This window comes from Rutilus rutilus (genome assembly GCF_951802725.1).
Source record: "Rutilus rutilus genome assembly, chromosome: 10".
Lineage (NCBI taxonomy): Eukaryota > Metazoa > Chordata > Actinopteri > Cypriniformes > Leuciscidae > Rutilus > Rutilus rutilus.
In genome coordinates, this window is record NC_140215.1 from 15,919,075 (window position 1) to 15,942,659 (window position 23,585).

Consider the following 23,585-nt stretch of genomic DNA (forward strand, 5'->3'; position numbering starts at 1 on the left):
CATTTTTTACTATCAAACTCTTGAGTATCAAATACTTTGATATACTATCATAGTTTGAGGAAAAACAAAACAAGGTGATATCAGCAGAACAGCACTAGGCTGTTGTATGAGTATGAGTGTGTATGTGTGTGTGTGTGTGTCATCTCTCAGAGATGAAGTTTAATTAAGCTTTTGCTCTCACCTCTTCAGGGGCATCTCAGACAGCTTGGCTCGACAGTTCATGAACACCTGCACTTTCATATTGACCACTTGACCAAGCACCTGCAGCACACACAGAGGAGACGGCCAGGTTATTACCCACTCACAAACAACATTCATTCAGGAGGGATTCAGGAGGGAATGTTCAAGGTCACGCTCTACAGAACCACAAACAGATGAGCACGTTTCAAGTTCTTTATGAGTTTAGAGGACGTAATACAATGGTTATGTACATAAAAACATTCTTTAAAGATCCAGAGACCATAGAAAATATTGAAACCAATACGAGGGTTTACATGAAAAGATTCATGTGCATTCCTGTAGCCTAATGAGTAGAGCATGGTAACAGCAACACCAAAGTCATGAGTTTGATTCCCAGAGAATGCTTGAACTGATAATATGTACAGTGCTTACATTTATTAGACCACCACCCAATGTAAGGTTTGTGCCACAGCTGCCCTAAACTAACAGTATTGGTGATTACCAAAATAATTTTTTATGCATATAATGATTAATCCACCAGTATGTGTAAGCTCTTTAGTCACAGTTGGCCAAGTCAAAGTCCGGACTTGAATCCTATTGAACAAATTTGGGATTTAGTGGATTCAAAGATAGATCGCACAAAGGTTTCATAAAAAGCAAGAAGTCAATAACAACAGAGACTGTGCAAGGAAGTCAATAACAGCAGAGACTGTGGAAAAGTACTGTACATAAAAACAATGCCAGCAAGAATGCAAGCTGTCATCAAGGCCAAAGGACATCATACAATATATTACGTTTTTTGGTTATTATTTGTGAATAAAGACTATTTAGCTGATGGTTTCAGTTTGTTATGTGCCTAATAAATGTTCTAATAACTTTGTTAACCTTGAATGCAATGCAAGCCGCTTTGAATAAAAGCGTCAGGCAAATGCATAAAAGTAAAATATAAACGTAAAGAGAATGCTGCACTTAGTTAAAGAAATCTAAAAATAGGCATGGCTTAGAAACTCCTTTTATAGTGATTCCAGGGGCAGATTTCCATTTTCATGCCAGGAACTAATCATTGGAATTAACAGATTTCCAGTGGTGGCTCGTCAGGGGAGGCACAACCTACCCACAATTTTGAGGTGAAAATGGGAGAAAGGCGATTTGATGTTAATAAAATCCCCAGTTATTCATTTTATCATGTTATCTCAGAATGTACATCTCTTGTTTATAATTTCACCACTGTAAGTGTAACCACCGCGCGCCGCTTCCCAAAATGTGCCAAATCTGCGAAACGCGAGTCTGAGGGGATAGAGAAAGGGAGTGGGAGGCAAATCCATAGCCAGAGACTAGTGTAGTAGTAGTAGTAGTATGTACGTCTATTGCCATTTTAGAATTTCTGGAGACTTGTGCCTCCGTTGGTAAAAAAAAAGAAAAAAAAAAAGAGCCAATCGCCATTGAGTATTTCACAGTATTTTGATAAGGAGTGTTGAGAAAAGTAACATGACAGAGGAGGCTAGCCTCCCTTGGTATATCAACCAATCATCGACGAGACGTAAATTACGTGATATTAGTTTGACCTGCTACCGCTGATGTAACTGTGGAGAGTAGAGATATTAAATACTTGATAGCAAACAAATTTACTAAACTACCATTCAAAAAACAGCTAGAAATTAAAAATGAAGGAAGACCCCATGCCATGTCTAAGTTGCATATAGGCTACAGCAATCAGCTTCACTAAACGGCCGAACGTGCTCTTTTAACACGGACATTTAAAAGGACAGAAGGATGGATTTTTGCTTCGAATGATAGGCTAGGACTAGATGAGTGAAGTTATATTGATATTGTCTTGCTGCCAGCCGCCACTGCAGATTTCAATAATCAACAAAAAAACATTGTAATTTAAAAGAGTCTCAATAGAACATTCAGACATCAAGTGCCACTACTTTTTTCTCATATGAAATGGTTATTTGCTTGTAACTCTTGCTGTCCAGTTGATGTTGGTGTAGATGCAGGAAGGCCTGACAATGACGTACTATGACTGTATTAAAAGCGTAAGCACAGTCACTCAGCTGAATCACAGCACACACACGCCTGAGGTACAATAAGCTCTTAGATGTGACCAAAGTTGTACATACAGCTAATAAAGGAGCCAGCTTCTGTGCATCCCGGGTGAGAGGATCCACAATGGCAACCACGTCATAGAACACCTCATCTTCACGCTGTGCCAGTTGAAGAACGCTGTTGAAAGACACATCTGGTCAGCTTAATACATTGGTAGTGAAAATAAGTGTTGCATTAATGAGAATGGATGGGATGTTTGGATATGCAGATGACTCACTTTCATTGAGTGAGTTGTCTGACCAATTTGGACAGACAACTTGCCATTTCATTTTAGACCCTTTCATGTCAAAGGTACAATATTATAATATTATAAAGGTACATGCATTATGAGCATGTTTTGTGTAGGTTAACTGTGTGTTGGGTGTGTGTTATATGTAATGTGTCGCCATTGTTCTCTCGAATGCCCAAGACGAATTTCTCCAATTGGAGACAATAAAGGCTTATCTTATCTTATCTTACAATAGCAGACACCACCATTACTGAGATACTTATATACAGCTTATTTATGCAATGTTTTATTTTCTATGGTTTGCAGTCAGAAAAGCAGCAAGAGGGTCTGGTGCAATGTATCCTTTGTTTTTCGATCAAAACACTGTAAAGAAAATCTTTAGCGTTAGCAGTACTGCACCTGTGTTTGTCCTTCAGAAATTTGACATCTTTTCTGGACTCTCCTTTAGGTGATGCAGTGAGAAGAGCATCTACTTTCATGATTAGATCACTGGCCCTGTGAAGAGAAATAACAGGATTCTGTTTTCCTCTCACAAACAAATCATTTTACATCTACAGACATACCAGCTTAGGACAACAAACAAAATCAGGGCATACTTCTGGGCATTCATGTTCATCTGCTTGATCTTGGATTTAATCTTTTCTGCTGAACTTCGCAGTGTGATCTTCTCTAGCAGATGAAAATCTTCCAAACTGAAGTCTTCTTCAACCGATAGGCCCAGGATCTAGTGAAGACGTTAACCACATTGTTAGTTACAATTGTACGTTCGGGGCACATCACAGGCCACAACTCCAAAGTGTCAGTTAATGTGTGCTTACCACCTCAAACTTCTACACCCAGAATCCTTATAACATCCATATGAGAGAGATAGTCATTTATATGCATGCCAATGGCAAACCCTTTTTAAAGCTAATCAAAGCAAGGCCGACTGCCAGACTGTCATTCTGGCTTTTAATATCAATGTGTTTTCACCCTGAAAGTACTCTTGATTTTTTAACACACAATCTGTATTTAACCAGTTTTCCATTTCTTGCTAATTTTGTTTTGCATCTTTTCATTTGGCTAGCAGACCATGTCATTTTTCAGAGTTACATTTACCCTTTTGCACTTGAAAGCCAATTAAGCTTCAGCTAAAAGAAATGAATTATAAATACTTCTTGTTAAAAGCGAATATAAATACATTATATTACCATAAAAATCAAATATGAATATATTTATGCATAAAATGTTATTTATAAAATACTACTGTAATATAGTCTTATATAAAAAAAGGTGAACATTACTTATACGTTTAATGCTTGTGCTTTTGTAGCTTTTACAACTTTTTTGTAATATTTCATACATTTCTTTATTGTCCTTATTATCAATTTAATGTGCCTTTTGCTAAATAAAAGTATTCATTTCTTCCCCCCCCTTTTTTTGTTTTAAATCTTACTTACCCCAAACTTTTAAATGGCAGTGTATCATGATTTCCTAAAAAAGAAGCAACTAAAACTGTTTTCAACATTGATAATAATATGATTTCTGAAAGATCATGTGACACTGAAGACTGAAGTAACACTTTATTTTAAGGTGACGTGGTCACGTTACTACATGTACCTACTATAGTAATAGTAAATTATGCATACTTACAGGTAACAAACCCTAACTACAGTACACGTAGTTTATTAATATTACTCAGTACTTATTTGAGTAAGTACAATGTTACTACGTCACCTTCAAATAAAGTGTACCCAATATTTTTACCAGTCAAACATAGATTAATCCTTAATAAAGTTACTAAAGTTAGTCAGTTAAGAGCAATGAGTTATTGTTCTTTGTCTTTTGTTGTTTAATTAGCATTAAAAACAAACAGCAGGAATAGTAGGCCTACGTCACTGTAAGAGCTAATGCACAGATCCAATGAATATACTGTTACACATGCATTTTATTTCGTTTAAAGTTTACGTTTAGTTAAAACATAACTGATTATGTTTACAAGGATATTTGCCAAGATGGGCATTTTGACAATTTTGTTTGAAAATATATGTTCAGGTGCAAGAAGATGTGAAAGAGAGCTCAATTCAGTATTCACATGCTGTCTGAGACGCAGATATCTGTGCACACGCTTCTGATTTTTGTGCATGAATTCCACATATATATATATATATATTAGTCTTGTTTTATAATACATGTATTATCTTATAAAACCAAAGGGAACAAAAGAGCAGAAATTATGAAACCATAGCTCTTTCAAGACAAGAATAAATTCTGGGGATCACTTTGGTGTGTTGGAGAATGATGGGATGTGTCACTGCTGTTTCAGGCTGTGTCCCATTTTGTGCTTGTCTGTCAACAAAGACTCTGCTGAGAAAGCACAGCAATATGACAGTTCGGCAGTTCCATATAACCCATGACCCCTGCAGCAGAGGTTGCTGAGTGGACGCTGGCGAATTAACGCCAGGCTTCATCTCTCTCCTCCTCTCCTCACAGGTTAGGACAGGCCAAGCAAACGGCTTAATACTGAGTCAACAAAAAAAGCGGCCCCATCAGAGACCAACTGGTGAGACCTTACGGTTCAGACTATTTATCATCCAAATCACCAGTCTGTACCTTAGGTCATTAGGATGTAAATTATTTCATAATGCTTATGGAATTTGTCTTGAGGTGTCTAAAGGTGGAGGGGGTGTTTGTGAATCTCACCCTGCCGTTGCTGACCACAGCTCCTTGTCCAGCTTTCAGCTTCAGAACTTCCCTACAGTACTTCTGCTGGCTGTGCAGGAAGTCCACCTCCATCGTGTTGAACTTCTTCTCAAAGGCATCATGATCCATACCCTACAGGAGTAAAGGTATAATTTTCAGCAGTCATTACTCCAGTCTCACATGATCCTTCAGAATTAATTCTAATATACTTAAGAAACATTTCATAACACAAACACACACACACACACACACACACACACACACACACACACATATACATAGTGCATATACATATATACACACACATGATATATGTGTGTGAATATACATATGATATATGTGTGTGAGAGAGAGAGAGAGAGAGAGAGAGAGAGAGAGAGAATCTTCATAGTCACAGAATTAGGAATTATTCTTTTCATCATAAATATTTATTTACGATACTTATTTGAACTAAGTGTAGTAAAAAATGTGGAAAGAACAAACTGATTGGCTCATTATTATTATTTTTTTATTACACTGCAAGGAGGAAATAGTAAATCAACGTGTTATTGACAGCTAAGGGGGGCACATTTGTGCAAGTGCAGTCATTAGAGTATTTTGAGAGGAATATTAAATTGGCTAGACCAATGAAAAATGTGCTGCCATTGGAGACCATGTCTCACGAATCAATCATTAAACATTTTCATTTATCCGACATGCAATTAAAAAATGGCTTCAGCGCCGATAACAAATCTCGAGTGTTTCAGCTGCATAGGGTCAGATTATTAGTGTTTCCATCATTTGGACCTTATGAAAGGAAGGAAATGCTAATATCAGCACAACACCTCTCCTTTCCATCCAATAATAGTCTCAGGCACAAGCTCTCAGGGAACCAAAAAAACTCTCTCTCCAACCATTTTCAACAAAAACCCCCCAAAAAACTCAGGAATGCTGGGTAGGATGGAACACTTTTTCTTATCTAATACGCTATGATGGAAATAAATAGAGGGAGCAGGAGGGATAGAGACAATGAAAAAAAAGAGATAATAGTCTTTCTGAGAATACTTTGTCAATAAGACCCTAGACTCAAATTGTGGTTATACAAGGTATAGGGCAGCCATTCCCAGAAATGCAGTAGTCTAAGTCCGATCAAATTACATGTGGTTGAGTGGTTTCCATTGGATGTGGCGATGGGGTAAAGACACCATGGAAAAAAAGAGAGGCCTTGCTTGTACAATTTTATCATGGTGATGACAGGAGGAAACTATAAAAGTAGCATTTGATGTCAGGTGCTTTAATAGAGATAAGATTCTAGATGGTAGTGGGTAGACTGCAAGTGACACAAGCTACAATATGGTAAGAAAATGCTTTAAATGAAAGCAATAAGCCACAAGAGCCAGTGCATTACTATGATTTTAACAATAAAAGGGTGCTGACGCTTTAGATAAATATACAGACTGACAGGAGCGGAAGACATATTGGCCACAAACACACTGCAAAGTTTCAGGAGTGACAACCACATTTCATTTCACAGTCCCCTAAATTGTTGTTCAGTGTGTACGGAAAACGACTCACTCCCAAAACTGCGATGATTGACACAGTGGTAACCATAGCAACGGTCACCATAGCAACGGTCACCATAGCAACGGTCGGGCATCTCACATGTTTGGTATCCACTATTCTGACTGAAGTAATATAACAGCGACAAAAGACTTATGATCAGCTGTAATTATGTCGAAGGAGGCATCGTGTTTTGTTTATGTTTGTAAGGCTGCTTCACAGAGCGCGCTCTTGCAGTGTTGCCATGTCCACTTATTAAAGTGTTTTTGGGCTTGTTGAGTTATTAAAGTGAGTAGGTGCTGGTCGTGATATTTTGGTCTTTTTTCAGCAAAGCATTTGGATTTATTTCGGTTTATTATGGGCTTGTTCTTGTTTTCTTTTTTTATAGCAAAATCTGGCAACACAAATGAGTCCAGGCTTGTACCACTTTCCCTGTGATTTAGTGCACCGCACATATGTAATAAAGAAACATCTCTGATGCACGGTCAAATATGTCATTCGCCACTAGTTGTTCAGTTTGGTTTCGTACACACTTCATAGAACTTTTGTAAATGTGGTACAAAAGTATGTGGTACTACCTGCATTTTTCAGGAGTTAATTCAGTTGTCACTCCTGTAAATTACTGAACTGTGTATGTACAGAACAGGATTAAGCACTAAAAGGTAAATTGACAATCGAATTTAGCTGCAGTGTGTACGTGGCCATTGTCTGCCAACTGAACTCAAGTGACATAAAAAAAAAAAAAAAAAAAAAAAAGACAGACAGACAGACAGGCGAGAAAAGAACAGCTCTGTAAAGATAAATCCAACTGTACACACAATTCCCCATTACCCAGACACAGTATTTCACACTCCACTGACCTGTTTAAGTAAGTGTTTAATCTTGGTGCCTTGTTTGAAGAGCTCAACATTTTCTTCTTTGAGGAGTTTTAGGGTGAAGTCGAGCGTGTTCTTGTTGCTTTGGGTGAGGAGAGAAGCCCAGAAGGCTCGGTATAGAGCGCTGTTGTCCTCCGTGGGCTTTCCAATGGGGTTATTGATCACCCCGACACGACAGCTGGAGCTGCTGGATTTCTGCAAACAAACACTGTGGATCAGAGACTCTCTTGAAAAGGAGATTATAGCAAATAAGATGATAGCAAATCACATTATGTCATTCTGAATTTTGTAAAGGACCTGGGTCAGATTACTAAATGAAATAAAGCAATGATCGTCATACACAGATTTTGGGAGTAAGCTTTATGATATTCTTAACGTCACTAGTATGTTATTACAGTTATTCAGCTATATAAAACATAAGAGCAGATTTGTGAATTCGAATGATTTGAGAGATAAACTAGATCAATATCTGGGTCTTGATACAATAACACTCTAATTTGTAAAATGTATTGTTATTCAAAACTGCAATAACATATGTAATCTGCATTGTACTTTGAAATTATTTTCTCCGATTATTCTGAGATTAGATTTCGGTCAAATATAAATAACGTGTAAATAATGTTCTGCCTTCAGCTTGCTCTTAATGGTGGTCTCTCCTTTATCCCAAATATATTAATATATGTATTATATAATAACATAATATGCTCTCTCTCTCTCTCTATATATCTATATCTATATCTCTCTCTATATAATATATATAATATAATTGGTCCGTTCCCACTGGATTTAGTTAATTAACCAAGACCACAAGAACGCTTTCAAAGATTAATTGTTCTCAGATTAATATCTAAGATGCTCGTGTGCCTCTGCTCTCTGAAGATGCGATTCCTGTGGATACAACTAATTGGAAATAAAAACTGCAGTAGTTCACCATATGTTTCAAGGCATTCCGGAGCAATTGCCTCCCAGAGGGCTGTTCAATATCTGCTACAATCCACACAGTCACTCCGTACAACATCTCCTCTATGAGAGGAGAAAAAAATGTTACTTAAGAATAATGCTTTTTAGGAAAACACAGTTTGGATAGTTTTTGAGCTAAGAAGTGTACTTGTAATGTGCTTTACATTATTGAAAGTACCATTTATTAAACCAACATGCAATGTTAATTATACTAACAATACTGGCAGTGCATTGTCAAACACTTCACTGATGGCCACTCGTACTCTATTTTATAAAATAAAGCAATCTGAATGACAATCCATTATAAAATTATATTTAAAAAACACACGCATTATAAACTATAAAATCACCCCACCAAAGAATCTATATGAAAAAGATATGACTCACCATCTCTGGTTAAATACTTCATTCTCTTAGAGACAACTGCCGTTTTGTCTCTAGAGTCCAAGTATGCAAACATAGTTGTGTCATCCCAGTCATCTGCAACTATTTGTTTAATTATAACAGAAATTTATTAAGGCAGTTAATAAGGAACATTGAGAAGATATTGGTAATGAAATGTTGATATTATTGTGACAATGTTATTGAGATGGAGATTGCAGTGTGATTGTGACAGTGATGATGGAGAGGTGACTAAAATTAACAATGGCCCTGGTTTGGGTCAGGTGATCATTAAAGGGCTACCTGGTGAGGCAGTGAAATCCAGATATCGTCTCTCAGATGTAAGAATCAGTGGGTTGATACGGGGAACTACATTGGCCTGCTCCATCAGGAAGTCCACCACATCGCCACTCTCAGTGATTTGACCCTGTATATGACAGGAATCTCCTTAGAATTTGCTAACTAACCAGATTACAGACACATGTACAGTCAGGAGGGCCTTCACTGCCTTTGTGCCAGATTTGAAAACAATTAACTTAAAGAAAAGCCTTAAAAGTAATAGTTGGCAAAAATAATACAGCACCATAAAGACAGATTTCTGGAAGAAGTTGGTAGCTTCCATGATTCTCTGCAGCAGAACAGTCTCAAGCTCCTCTGGGTCCATCTCCTCACTACTGAGTGGAACACCATTGAACAAACCCACTGGTAGGGCTCCTAATCCACTCTTCCTGTAAAACACTCCTCCAGCCTGAAAAAACACATAATATCAAATGTTCATAAAGACGCATACATCTGGCTTTTCAAAATTAAGTCTCTGTCCATGTGTGCCTAGGAATATTCAATAAGCAGCAGTTTATATTTACCAATGCTATGAAAAGCATCTGTGATTTTCCATATTTTTCCATTTTAAATGACAAAAATGCAATGTACACTGTAATTATTTTGTATATAATTCTCTGCTAATTAAACTGGGACATTTAGCAAAAAAAAGTACATACTGTAATTTTACTTGCCATCTTTGTTATGGAGCACATAACACTATGTATTAGCATTACCTTTCTGTTGTCATCATAGCTTGAGTCCACTCCAAGAATTCTGGCAGCATTTGCTTTTGGAAATTTCTTTTTCAGATACGCAGTTATTGTATCCACAGAAAGAGTCTCCCCAACTTCCACCCTGTTATATATCTGCATGTGACAAAAAAGCTCACTAGTATATAATGGGCAAAATAGTGCATTACATTCACAGAACACTGTCATTCAGTCTTAGAAGGAGAGGAATCTAAAGTCTCTCGATATCCTTCCTTTCTCACCCATAAAACGTATATCTTGAAAAAAAACCTGTACGTTATAACTTAATATATCTGTTATAGTACATTATATGGGCCAAGCTTTCAAATATTATACTTAAAGTGAAGGAGAACCCTAAAGTAACATTTAAGTCATTTTGATTTAAAAAAGCATCACAGCAAACACAAAGATACTCACTGACACCATGGACGTGAAAGCCTGTGCTTCGTCATACTCCTCTGAGATGTAGTTTAACATCCTAAAGAGAGCAACACCTGCATCCAAATATCCATCCACTTTATCATCTACACTGACAACCAGTACAAACCCAATCCTAAGAGACATAGAAACATAAATGCATATCAAATCTGACATCCATTCTTATTTACAATTAACATATCAACAAAGACCAAACATAAATGAACAGTAGGCTCATAATAAGATAATAAGGTTTGTTTGCTGAATGTTAAGTAGGCATAATGTCAGCTGCTTATTACAGTTACTTACCAAATAGAAATGGACATAAAATATCGATTTGAGTAAATTGTATTTGATAAGTAAGAAACCATGAAGAGATATGAAACTAGCACAGCTATGTAAAGACTTGCCTGTGACAATGGTCCATTATGCAGTTCATTATATCAGAATCACATAGTTCAGAAAGCCACATAATTAAAAAAATAAATAAAGGCTCAGGTAAAATGTATTAAATGCTATTGTTGAGTACACATACCTGAGGGGAATGTTATGTTTGTAAAAGAGTTCTGCTAATTTGACCAGCTCAATGCTCTCTTCTTGTGTTGGGTCAAGTAACAGAACCTGCAAACAGCAAAGAAAAACATCTTTCAATCTTTCAAATAATCTCAAAACATCAACAGTACTTAAAAAAAAAAAAAAAACTATTCTAAATACAATTTAATTAACATTATTTAGTAAGATAAGTCTGCAGTCCTAAAAAAGGGGGATATCAGAGGATAAAAAGCATAAAACTGTGCACACAACTAGATTTGAGCTTAGACTGTAATCAACTCACAGGCAAGTTGACTCACCAGGTTAAAGAAATTACGGCGTATTTGTCGAATAACACCAGGAAATGTTGCTCTGAGGAGCTCCTGTAGATTTGAGGGCCAGTGACGATACATGGAGTCCTTCTCAATATCATTAACCCACTAGAAACCAGACAAAAACAGGCATTTGTTAAATTATAAAAAAGCCTTCATGTGGACAGTAAAAGCTTATCTTTTCAGCAAATTGGGTTCCAGAAGTATTTTTCCATCTATTTTCGGCATTAGAAAAAATTAAACAAAACAACCAAGATGTATTACGACATTTGATTCGAAGTTGAATTTTGTTGATTGGTTTTGACTTTTATAACCAATTTCGCTATATAGACTTGGAATAGCATTTACTTCCAGAACTCAACTTTTGAGCTCTACAACTACACTTAAATAATTAGCGTCTCACCATAATGGATGAGTGGCGGATGTCCAGCGCGTAGCTGTCTTCTACAGTGGCTGATGTTGGTAAATGCAGGAACTTACTAATGCTGCTTCCTCTGATGCCAAGGTTATGAAGACCTTCAAGAATCTTAGCCTCACCTCTGAGAATGTCCAGGATGCTACAGAGCAGTTGAGAATGTACAGTATGTGATTAACACACATGTTGGGGGAATGTTAGTGGTGCCACTTACACACTACTACTTTGAACAGCAGACAGAAACCAGTCAGTAAGAGAATCTTGTACAGGGATGATACCTGAATGGGTTATGAATGTCCAGATCAACATGTATTCCATTTATGAAAAGACTGGCATCTCCAGGATGGATCCCCATCGACTCACTCAGACTCTGTATCAGAGTAAATATCAGGTCAGATGAAGACAGCTATACCGTGACCTTGAATTCAGTGGGCTTTAGTGGCATTTAGCTTTTATCCAAAGCAGCTTCCTGTTTATACATTACAGGTTCAGTCCCTCTGAAGTAACCTGGGGTTGGGTGTCTTGATCAAGGGTCATGGCTCGCATCTTATGTGGCTTGAATCAGCAAGCCTTAACCTACACCACCACTTTATGGACTTCATTTTCAAATTTTTATTATGGACATATGATATGCTGAAACTCTCCTAAAATTGTCGTAATGGATATATCATCTGAAAGACTCAAGACACTCCTGAGTGTGGACCCATTTCATTTTCTAAAAATAAATCAGAAAATTTGGGGTCCATTTGGCTGCGCTTGGAACTGTTTTTACAGTGCTCATCAGAAAAGTTGTTGAAAAAACCTTACCTTTTGGTTATCTTCTATTTCCTTTTTCATGTTCTGGTTTACGGCCACTCTTGTCAGTGATCTGTGGGGACAGTAAAACATGTACAGTGAGTATCAGCCCTAGCTAACATCCCAGAACAGTCATAAAAACCCATTTTAATCTCAGAAAACCTGTTCTCTCTTAGATGCCATATCGGCTATGCTGACAAACAGTAAACCACAGTAAGTCTGACTCAGCAAATTCTGAACACTGCACATAAAGCTGTCTAGAGCAGCAGTGAACGAAAGTCACAGTCACACATTAAAAATGACCTAGACATAATGCATATGCATGCATTCTGTGCCGTTATACATGCAAAAAATGCATAGTGGAATATTCTACAGCAATAACTGTTACATATACTCCTGTTCCCAAGGTTTTTTAATATGGCTAAATGGAAGCATTGTAAAAAATAATTTAAAAAAGTTAAATTATTGGACTCATTGAAGGGTTCACCCAAAATTGAAAATGATCCCATAATTTACTTACCCTCAAGCCATCATAGATGTATATGACATTCTTCTTTCAACCAAACACAATCAAGAGTTATATTACAAAATATGTTGGCTTTTCCCAGCTTTATAATGGGAGTGAATGGTACCTTGTTTTTTTTAATCACATCCATCCATCACAAAAGTAATCCATACGTTTCCATGGGGTTAATACAGGCCCCCCAATTACTTTATTTGGATACATCATCCAAATGATTATTGTTGTTTATTATTAGGTCTATTCTATATGTCTATTTATGATTATTGTTTATTATTAAACAATAATAATTCTTTATAAACTATAATCACTGGCTTCCGGTGACGGGTGTATGCAAGGTGAGTTCCGGCGGAAGATTGAACTCTGACCTCTGCACTTTCGCGTTCATCAATATGTCATGCGTCGGGTTAGAGGTCACTCTTCCGTCGGAACTAGACTCGCGTACGGCTGTTACCGGAAGCCGGTGATTATAGTTTATAAAGTTATAAATATAATCACTTTTAAGAAGGCCTTTATTAACCCCCTGGGGCCGTATGGATTAATTTTATGATGGATGGATGCGCTTTTTTGGGCTTAAAAAAAAAGAGGTACCATTCACTCCCATTATAAAGCTCGGAGGGGCCAGGATATCTTTTTTTAAATAACTCTGTGTCTGGCTGAAAGAAAAACGTAATATACACCTAGGATGGCTTGAGTACACCCAAAAATGTACTCACCCTTTTAAGATTACCCTTTAAGAATGCAACCATTTGTTGAAATATATTTCCTTTCTTCTTTTTGAGTCCTGATGGAGGGTATTGTAACAAAGGTAATGATTTCTGCCTAAGATTTCAAGACTGAATTTCAGACTTTTTACCTTGCTCTGCTGGGGAAATTTTGGCTGAGGTCTTGCATCAATTTGAGAGAATCAAACTTTGGCACAGTCATGATCCGAGAAGCTGCCTGGAAACTGAGGTCTATTGGAAAGACAGAGAAGGCATTTCAAAATCTTTTTTTAAAGAAGCCAATTATCCATGAAGAATGTCTGCAATATAAGATTAAAGGGTAACTAAACCCCTGGTCAGAGCCTGACTCCACCCACTGGCAATATTTGAAAAATGCTGGAAAAGTGGGCAGAGCCCAGCGGAGGGGGGGCGGTGTGTGTGTGTGTGTGAGTGTGTGTGCGCGCATCTGAGACTTCTCTCTGTAGGCAAGGGCGTGGTTAGCTGGTACCACAACTTCCAATAGGAAAATTCAACTGCAGTAGCCACCGTTCAACCTGAAGTGGGCAGCACTCAGACGTTTTTACACCATATATTGTAGAATTAAAACACTTTAAACCCAAATGTCAAAAAAATGACTTGAATCAATGAACAGCATTAATAAAGCCCCAATCTTACAGATCATTAACTAAAAAAAGTTGTTTTAGGGTTTAGTTACCCTTTAAAGGGATAGTTCACCCAAAAATGAAAATTCTGTCATCATTTACTCACCCTCAAGTTGTTTCAAACCTGTAATAATTTCTTTTTTCTGCTGAACACAAAAGAAGATATTTTGAAAAATGTCTGTAACCAGACAGTTGATGGACCCCATTGACTTCCATAGTATTTTTTTTTTCCTACTATGGAAGTAGTTGTAAGTAGTAAGTAGTGGTTACAGACATTTTTCCAAATATCTTCTTTTGTGTTCAGCAGAAAAAAGAAATGCTTACAGGTTTGAAACAACTTGAGGGTGAGTAAATGATGACAGAATTTTCATTTTTGGGTGAACTATCCCTTTAAGTTAAAACTATTTATAAATAAAAAATTTAAATCTAAATGGTGATTTACTTCCTTTTCTATCATTTTTAAACTAGTCTAAAGAGTCTGGACAAAAAGCGAAAAAAAAAATTCCACCGGATTTTACAATTCCACTCCAAAGTTATTACAAAAATCAACCGACCGTTTTAATAGCCATCATGGAGAGCTCTTCACATCAAGTAAAATAAATTGCTTCATTTATCTATCAGCACAAAACTAAAACAGCTCTTATTTAGCCATTTTTGCTCGAGATCTCACAGGGCAAAATCGAACTTGGCTGTGGACATGAGCATCTGTTCAGAAGTCCGAACAGGAGTAGGACAGATCGCTGCAGCAAGCAAAGGGTACAAACTGCAACCTTTCCACTGCTTCCCAATTCATCAAGTAGACAGTTCTCTCCAGGAACCATGTGGATCGGTTTAATCGCACTGGGTGACGCAGTACAGAGTCCAGAACACCGTAAGAGAAAACCATCAATAACAGAAGCCAGCCCACCTTGGAGCTCCCAGACTTTGAGAGGAGTCATGTCATTGGTGCTCTCCAGTAGATGCTTCCTCAGCTCTCCAAGTTCCTCCTGAAGCTCTGGGTGGGACTTTCTGGAGGGGAAGGAGGACACTTTTTCACATAAAGTGCACTACAGCACCATGGTTCTTTTTTGTAAGCACAATGCAACAGAATATTCGTTTTAATCTATGGCTAGATATAGGTACGAGAGAGAGAAAAAAAATCATCAGCATGCTTACTTCAATTTCCCAAACAGAAATCCTTGGACTTCATCATTTTCATCCTCATTATCGGTGGTGACTGATTTGGATTCTGAAAACAAATGCAGGTCACGTCAGTTTAAATTTATTCGTTTCAATATTGCTAGCTACTTTTGTTTATAGCTAACTGCTTTCTCAATGAAATAGCGATTTTCAATGTTATTGAAAGAAGTTCCTAATGTTCACCAAGGCTTGATTTTATGATCAAATCAGAAATCATTCTAATATGCTGATTTGGTGCTCAAGAAACATTTCTTATTATTATCAATGTTGAAAGCAGCTGTGCTGCTTAATATTTTTTGTAAACTGTGATAGATTTTTTCAGGATGTTTTTATGATTAGAAAGTTCAAAAGAACAGCATATGAAAAGTCTTTACTGTCACTTTTGGACACATTTAAGTGTCCTTGCTGAATAAAAGTATATTCATTTCTTCCAAATAAAATATTCTTACTGACCCCAGAGTTTTGAATCGTAGTATAGTTTGTCAAGCTACTCATAATGTAAAGCCTGTTTCCTGACAATGACAATTGTTATTATAATAAAACTGTTACTGAGTTCAGCCATTTATTACCTTAACCTATCCATTCTGTTACACAAAAGGCAATTTGACATAGTACGATACCTTTAACCTGTGTGTCATCAACGGCTTTGTACTCTGTGTTTTTAATTGCCAGTTCAACACCATATCCAGACAACAGCATCCTTTCGTTTTTCGGCTCCTGTGGTGACAAATCAGTGTGGGCCAACAAATATTGATAATATGGCACAGACTTTAATAAATTCATAAATAGCATATAACCTATATAATACATAAAATCAAGATAAAGTTCTCCATTGCACAGGTGACAATAAGACATGTATACAAGTCACACTACACTGCTAATACTCACAGACACAAAGTGTCGTAGCACATAGATGAGTTTGCCCTCCTGTGCCCGCTCTGACAGAACCTTATGAAAAGTGTTGAAGTCCTTGGTGCCAATTTCAGCATAAAGAACAGCTACAGGCAGGTCTGTCTCATTGAGTCCTGGGTATTGGTGGTCAGACTTGTACAGGTAAGGTCTTGGCCTGCATAGGACACACAAAAGTGTGTAAAAATGTTATGAGAAACCAATTGGTTTATTTTCATGAAACCATGTATGGACTTAAAGGGGTCATAAAATGGTACATGCACTTTTAAAAGTTGATTGTACTGAAATGTGTGTTGGCAGTGCCTGTACACAACCATCATAAAATGATAAAAATCCATCCAGTGTTTGTTTTTTTAATCTCCTTATATGTTTTCCCCTCTCTCAAATCAAGCCGTTCGATTTTGTGACGTCACAAAATCGACGCCCCTCCCACGATTGTTGATTGACAGCAGCGTTTCAACACAGACCCGCCCTTGCTCGTGAGCGAGCTGTCTGTCATCATAGTCCGCGCAACAGCAATGCTTTCATGTTTGCGCGAATCATTTCACCAGACTGCTTTATAAACAAGAACATTGAAAAAGGTATTAGCTCCAGTCTGAGTATGTGTTGTTTATGTGCCTAATGACTGTCATAGTCTCACAGACTGGTTATTTTTTAAACAGATCAGTAAAATGTTAGTGCTTCTTCAGCCCTTTCAGTTGTACCTAACACTGCATAGATAACGTTACGCATTACTGACAAGCCTACATTTACCGGAAAAAAGTTTTCATGACTATTAGCTGTAACATCAATCTGTCAATGAACTAACGTATACATCAGTAAACACATAGCGTTCGTATCTCACTACTCTACCCTGCCAGTACATACAAAGATAGATCAAAGTGACATGACGTTAACCAAACATTCAGAAACGTCCTGTTTTCCAACTCTGGTTCAAATTGATAAGGTTGCACAGTGTCCTCAGAGACTCCTGCTGCCATTCTTCAAAATATAACGTTACCCTCAACTGTTGTCAAGGCAACACTCCACGTGTGTTGTTGTGGCAAAACGCCCACAGAACAGAGGGCCGGGGTGAGCAAAGCTCATTATCATTTAAAGACACATGCACTTAAACGGCGTGCTGAAAACAGCTGTTTTTGACCAGGTAAAATGAGTGTTTTCTTACAATACTAATGAGAATTTTTAATTAAAGTATATTACAATCTTTTAATTTAGACCCTAAAGAATCATATTAGCTTGTACAAAAATGGCATTATATGACCCCTTTAAATTATCACCAAATATCTCTGAATACAACATATTGTTGGTTAACATTACCTGCCTGCTGCTGTCTTCAAGAGCTTCTTCATATCCTTGGTGCTACAGGCTTTTTGACCATGGACAACTATGAAAGCAGAGCATCCATCTGGAGGAGGTTCATCACTTGCGATCTATAGAATGAAAAGAAAGAGTTAACAATACTGTCTATGATGTAAACCACATAGTGACAGTCATTTCAAATGTACCAAAAATGTTAATTAAAATAAATAAAAAAACTATTAGATATGTTGTTGGTGGTGGTATACTCTAGGAAAAACAGATGTGTCACGGTGTCAAGCAGTTGTATTTGTCTGAAATTATTATTATATCCAGAAAAGAACTCACTTGTTGGAAAGCATGTACAGCTGGTGAGTAAGTCCTGAGAGACAGAGACAGCTTCAGCAGGTTGACCTGAAGATCCGTCAAAAATTGCCCAGCTTTCTTGATGATCAGGTTGTAATATGACCGGACAGACTCTAAAGACAGGAAAGTAAATATCTGTATTATTTCCAATCCATGTGTAATTCAACAAAACACCATCATGCATACCAACCACTCAGTAAATTATGAATCACTGCAGAGGAGATAAAAAGTCAGTTATTACCTCCGTTTTTGTAAACAGTTAGCTCCTTCACAGTATCGACAAACTGCCAGAACTTCTCGTCACCATCCTCTCGGATGAACTCGCTGCACAGAATTAGGTTTACAAAACAACTAAGACACAGGACAAGCATGAAGCACAATAATGCATACTAAAAGTAAATAAATGTTTTATGACAAAGAGATCGTAGCAAGATTAAAAAAAATGCTCGATGTTGATCTAATTCAAAGCTATTAAAGTCACCAAGAAATCAAAATGGACAATTCTTATTTTTATGGAATGTTTCAGCATTTATAATATAAATGATTTATCCATGCACATCATTTAGTTTAAATTTATGAGCCCTCATATTCTTTAATCACGTGTTTACTAGCGTGAGGGCGGGACAACCTGTCACTCACATGAGATCACAGCAATGGAAAACCACAACCATACATCATCCAACAATCCATTCAATTCCCAATGGACAAAATCAAGACCTGCCTTAGCTTTTATCTTATTCGAGAAGCCATTTTTACGTGCATATACATCCCAATAGGGAAAGAAAAGACTATTACACCTTACGTTTCATGCTGACTTATAGCACAATCTAATTTTGTATAATTCTCATACCTACAATCATTAAAATTCCATAATAATTTAGAGACCATAATATTTACATTGAAAATGCATTTTTCCCATTAGGATTAGACAAGAAGAATTGGTAACTAGTTAAAGGAGTTAAAATATTCACTTTCCAAGCTAAAATCTTGACATTGAACAAAGTTCAATAAACAGACATTGTTTTTATGCATGAAGTCAGCCATTTAAAAAGGAAGAGTAGCTAGTAGCGAGATACTGAATTACAGGATAACAATTACATTTCCAGCCCACCTTGTTTCCAGCAGGAGAGGGGTCATGGCCCATTTGGCCTGAAGACTGGCGATGACTCCTTTAGATGCTGAGTGCACATGCTGGAACCTCAGCAAGACCAGCACAATAAAGACCACCCTCATGATCAGACACTGCTAAAAGTACATTAAAGATAACACTATTATAACTTTAATCAATAACATTAGGATACATTGGTCCATTACACAAAGATTGATGGATAATTTGCATACATTTCAGAATAGCTAGAAATGTCAATAGCCTACATAATAAAATTAAGGAAAAGTTGTCATAAGAGCTACTATTAATTCATTGTTTAGTGCTTCAAATTTCAAAATTTCAAATTTCAGACAAAAATGATTTTCAAATCACTGCAGGTTCAATAAACAGCAGGTTCCAATTTTAACAATTCTATAATATCTAATAAGACAACAAACCCTCACTAGAGTAAATGTTGGTTAAACAAAATATTTTACAAGATTACAAGACAAGATAACGTGACAACAGAAAATAAAATGTCTCAACAGAAAATAAATTCCATATTCACTAGAGCAAAAAATTAGAAATTATCATTTTTCAGTTAAATAAGACACAGCAAGTCTAATCTGTCCAGTAAAACGCCACGTATACCTACAATGTAACGTTATGTGTCAGTTAGATGCATAATTGTTGCATTGTTGCATTCTTTCACAGACATCAGCATCACTGCCCGTTTCATACAATGTATGCAAATCAGATGTAATAGACTTTGATTGTGACTGGTCATTCTTACGAATGAAGAAACAATAAAGATGGGGGAAGCATAAAGACATGCATCAAAAACTGTTCAACCACTATTAGCGTTTCTTTCTGGAGTAAAAACAACATATTTTTCAACAACAATAAGCCGCGACATGCCTCTGTGATATACACAATGAATATATTTTAAAAACACACCTAATTCATCGGACACTGAGCCGCTGTATTACCCGTCTGTTTCACAGGACGCCGCCATTGAGGGGGTCCTGCATCTTTAAGTCCCTCTTCCACATATGGGAAAGCGACACATTCATTCCGCTTGAGTAAAAACGCGTCAACATTTCAGCGACTGATAGGCTTAATATATATATAAAAAAAGGTGAATCTTAGTTATTATAGCAGTAAATTATCTTACAGCATTAGCATGTTTTAGAAGTTGTATGCAGGAGTTGGTTGTTCAGGCATGTTCATGGACAACTAGCATGGGATGTAACGGCAGAGTTCCTGAATGTGAAGTTCATGTTGATATTTTTCCCCAGTTTGATTAATTTAACCTAAAATATTGATATAGCTGCATGTTACATCTCATTCATTTCTCTTATAACAAATCACAAAGCCCATTTGGCAACAACTTTCAGATATAGCCTTAATTGTAAGGATTAAGAAAAAAAATATGTTTCGATTGGAATTACTGTTTATATGATTTTAGTTTGTAGTATGCAATATACTGCTTGGGATTGCAGATATAAATTATAAATAGTATTTACATGAAGCCTATAGGTAAATATTTTTGAATAGTTAATTTTTAATTTGTTCATTTAATGTTGTTAACATTTATTGTCTTATTGAAGAGATTACTGGTAGGCTTTAGATCAACATTATATACATCATTAGATTTTTTTTTAATGTTGCTATGGCCACAACATAAACAGTGCTTTAATGTTAAATTACTGCATATAGGCCTATTACATACATTTTATTGCATTTTAGCCTATTGCATTAGATACCAATTTAGCCTAATAATAATATGCTACTCATTTAAGCCTATATATTCATGGAAAACAATTACTTTATAGAAAGTGGTAGTTGCCCATTTGGGGTAAAATATGGAGAATATCACTTATACCCTATACCTCTTCTGATTCCATTCCCTGTTAATTCTATTCTATTCTATTTGTATATAGCACACAGTACAAATTTGTCTAATTTGTTTATTTTTAGGCTATAAATAAACAAAATAGACAAATGTGTATACACAGTGTGCTATATACAAATAGAATAGAATAGAATGGCTACAAAATTATAGCCTATGGTTTACATAGCCTATAAACAATACAATATAATTCGCATAGGCCTATCTTTATTTTTTATTTGTACTATCTGTGTTGTTGTCTCTGTGTACTGGAGGCTTCTTCTCTCTCCGAAACAAATTCATTGTGTGTGCAAACATATTTTGCAATATTTTCTTCTTCAGATCTCAACAATAGTATTCAGCTCGCACTGTCATTAATAACCAGGGGTGGCGCTGCATAAGAAAAAAAAGTGAATTTGCCCGAGTATACAGATATATATTCCTGGCAAAAGTAAATGGTTAAACCAACACGTAAAATACAATTAATCTTAAAAAATCGACTGTAACTTACTGCATGCCTATAGCAAATTTGTAGAAAAAAAGAAGGAAAAAAACGTTTTAAATTACATAGCCTAGGTGATGTATGAATCAATGTCCTCCAGTTATTACCAAATGATACCTATTGTTAAAAATGAAATGACAAAAAAGTAAATGTTGGTAGATAAATCAAAATATTACATTAATCTGCAAAGATATAGGACCAAAATCTAATTTGGCAATTACTCACAGACATGTAATTCGTGTCACAGTTCATGTAATTTTCCTTCCTGGATGTACAGACAAGAGATTCTACAAATTAACAATAAACGCTGACAATATGTAGACTATATAGTCTATTGAGGTAGAACATGCTCAAATTAAGCAGCATAAAATAATAATAATAATAATAAAAAAAAACAATTTAAGTATAGACAGTAGAATCTGTTTGATGCTTCTCGATCAAATAGGATTGGCTTCAAATTATGATTAAATTCCCGTAGCATTCCTTTAGTAGCCTGTTTTCCCCAAATATGGCACAAAGATTGCACAGTGCAAAGAACTGTGAAGAAAATAATAAAACGTGCACAGTGAATTCTCTCAGTAGCCTACTGGTGGCACTTTATTGCTGAATATACCTGAGCACTGGAGTGGGACCAGGTGCAGATGAAATTGTTCGCGTGCTACGAAAGAGCTCGTAGTCTACTGGCGCGACAGGCGCTCGCGTCTCGTTGACATCATTCGCATCATCCCGCTGATGCGCGTCGCGGGATGGATGGAAAACACAGACTCGTCGCGAGTGCGTGGAGATTCCGCAGAATAAAACAGACCAACGAGACACATCGAATCGTTTCATTTGCACAGAGCGACCAGCCGTTAGTTTAGTCTTATACTTAATACCACGATATTCGGTTCTTGAATAGCGTTTGGTTATGCAATTGATTAGCCTATGTTTGGTGACTTACACTATCTTCACAACTTTGTGAGAGTTTGATGTGAAGACGTGGATGACACACTTTCGCGCATCTTTTTACCATATCAACATGTGGCATGGGGCTTTTCGGCTGGATCCCACGCGAACGTCCTGGGAGAAGACCTGGAGAGCAGATCATGATTCAAACTAACTGCATGAACAATTTCCTTGTGTTAAAATGAATGATAAACCCAACAAATGGATTTTCATCCCAATTTTAGCCATTCTTTTTGTCATGATTGGGTACCAGTATATTTGTCCGGCAGGCGGTCATGCTTGCCATTTCAGGACAGGAGAGAAACTCGTGAGGATCGGTGCCCTGCCCACTCCAGACCCGACCACCGATGACCTGTACCGGGAGTTGGACCCGGAGGAAGACAGCCCACCTAAATGTGCGTCCAAATTCAACTTCACAGAGCGCGATCTGACACGCGATGTCGATTTCAACATCAGGGGAGATGATGTGATTGTGTTTCTGCACATTCAAAAGACAGGAGGAACCACCTTTGGTAGGCACCTGGTCAGGAATATTCGCTTGGAGCAGCCGTGCGACTGTAAAGCGGGACAGAAGAAATGCACGTGCCACCGGCCCGGTAAGCAGGAGTCCTGGCTCTTCTCAAGGTTCTCCACGGGCTGGAGTTGCGGTTTGCACGCAGACTGGACTGAACTGACCAACTGCGTGCCGGTGATTATGGACAAAAGGCAGTCTCCAAAGCGCAAGAGGTAACGCGCCTCCCTCTCTCTCATAAACTAATTCGGGGAATTCATTTGCCGCTCTGTTGCTTCTAATGAAGGTAATGATGAAGTGTAACACGTAGTCTGAGGGTGTTTTCACACTTGAGTCCACTCAGACCTCTTTAAGTAGCCTAGACCAAAATTGTTTTCATACTCTTCGAAAAGTGGGCTCAGATCTAAGTAATAATAGGCTACTCATACTGCTACTGCTGCTGCTACAGTACTACTACTACTACTACTACTACTACTACTTCTAATAATTATTAATGTA

The 23,585-nt window shown here is 37.1% G+C and overlaps 2 protein-coding genes across 5 annotated transcripts in view; one reads left to right on the forward strand and one right to left on the reverse strand.

Moving 5' to 3' along the window:
* The window catches only part of uggt2 (UDP-glucose glycoprotein glucosyltransferase 2), a 33,604-nt gene extending 13,316 nt beyond the window's left edge, over positions 1 to 20,288 (reverse strand). The window contains exons 1-27 of one of the 3 annotated variants that reach the window (XM_084421322.1): positions 20,196 to 20,288; positions 19,263 to 19,396; positions 18,393 to 18,475; positions 18,134 to 18,264; positions 17,807 to 17,919; positions 16,469 to 16,646; positions 16,201 to 16,297; positions 15,557 to 15,629; positions 15,309 to 15,409; positions 13,892 to 13,991; positions 12,528 to 12,588; positions 11,999 to 12,090; positions 11,709 to 11,862; positions 11,294 to 11,413; positions 10,978 to 11,063; positions 10,443 to 10,578; positions 10,011 to 10,142; positions 9,539 to 9,703; positions 9,259 to 9,382; positions 8,962 to 9,060; positions 8,546 to 8,637; positions 7,600 to 7,809; positions 5,201 to 5,332; positions 3,115 to 3,242; positions 2,918 to 3,013; positions 2,304 to 2,406; positions 182 to 261 (exon numbers count right to left, since the gene is read on the reverse strand). In XM_084421322.1, coding sequence (XP_084277448.1) covers positions 182 to 261; positions 2,304 to 2,406; positions 2,918 to 3,013; positions 3,115 to 3,242; positions 5,201 to 5,332; positions 7,600 to 7,809; positions 8,546 to 8,637; positions 8,962 to 9,060; positions 9,259 to 9,382; positions 9,539 to 9,703; positions 10,011 to 10,142; positions 10,443 to 10,578; positions 10,978 to 11,063; positions 11,294 to 11,413; positions 11,709 to 11,862; positions 11,999 to 12,090; positions 12,528 to 12,588; positions 13,892 to 13,991; positions 15,309 to 15,409; positions 15,557 to 15,629; positions 16,201 to 16,297; positions 16,469 to 16,646; positions 17,807 to 17,919; positions 18,134 to 18,264; positions 18,393 to 18,475; positions 19,263 to 19,384 — 3,008 coding nt within the window. In that variant the 5' untranslated portion in view covers positions 19,385 to 19,396; positions 20,196 to 20,288. The remainder of the gene's footprint in view (positions 1 to 181; positions 262 to 2,303; positions 2,407 to 2,917; positions 3,014 to 3,114; positions 3,243 to 5,200; positions 5,333 to 7,599; positions 7,810 to 8,545; positions 8,638 to 8,961; positions 9,061 to 9,258; positions 9,383 to 9,538; positions 9,704 to 10,010; positions 10,143 to 10,442; positions 10,579 to 10,977; positions 11,064 to 11,293; positions 11,414 to 11,708; positions 11,863 to 11,998; positions 12,091 to 12,527; positions 12,589 to 13,891; positions 13,992 to 15,308; positions 15,410 to 15,556; positions 15,630 to 16,200; positions 16,298 to 16,468; positions 16,647 to 17,806; positions 17,920 to 18,133; positions 18,265 to 18,392; positions 18,476 to 19,262; positions 19,397 to 20,195) is intronic. The other 2 variants (XM_084421324.1, XM_084421323.1) reach the window with 2 other exon arrangements.
* A 2,469-nt stretch (positions 20,289 to 22,757) lies between these two features.
* hs6st3b (heparan sulfate 6-O-sulfotransferase 3b) overlaps positions 22,758 to 23,585 on the forward strand; it is a gene marked incomplete at its 5' end in the record, with an annotated part of 71,787 nt that continues 70,959 nt past the window's right edge. For both annotated transcript variants that reach the window (XR_014628976.1, XM_084421737.1), the window contains one exon: positions 22,758 to 23,302. Coding sequence is in view for 1 of the 2 variants with exons in the window: in XM_084421737.1 (XP_084277863.1) it covers positions 22,758 to 23,302 (545 nt within the window). The remainder of the gene's footprint in view (positions 23,303 to 23,585) is intronic.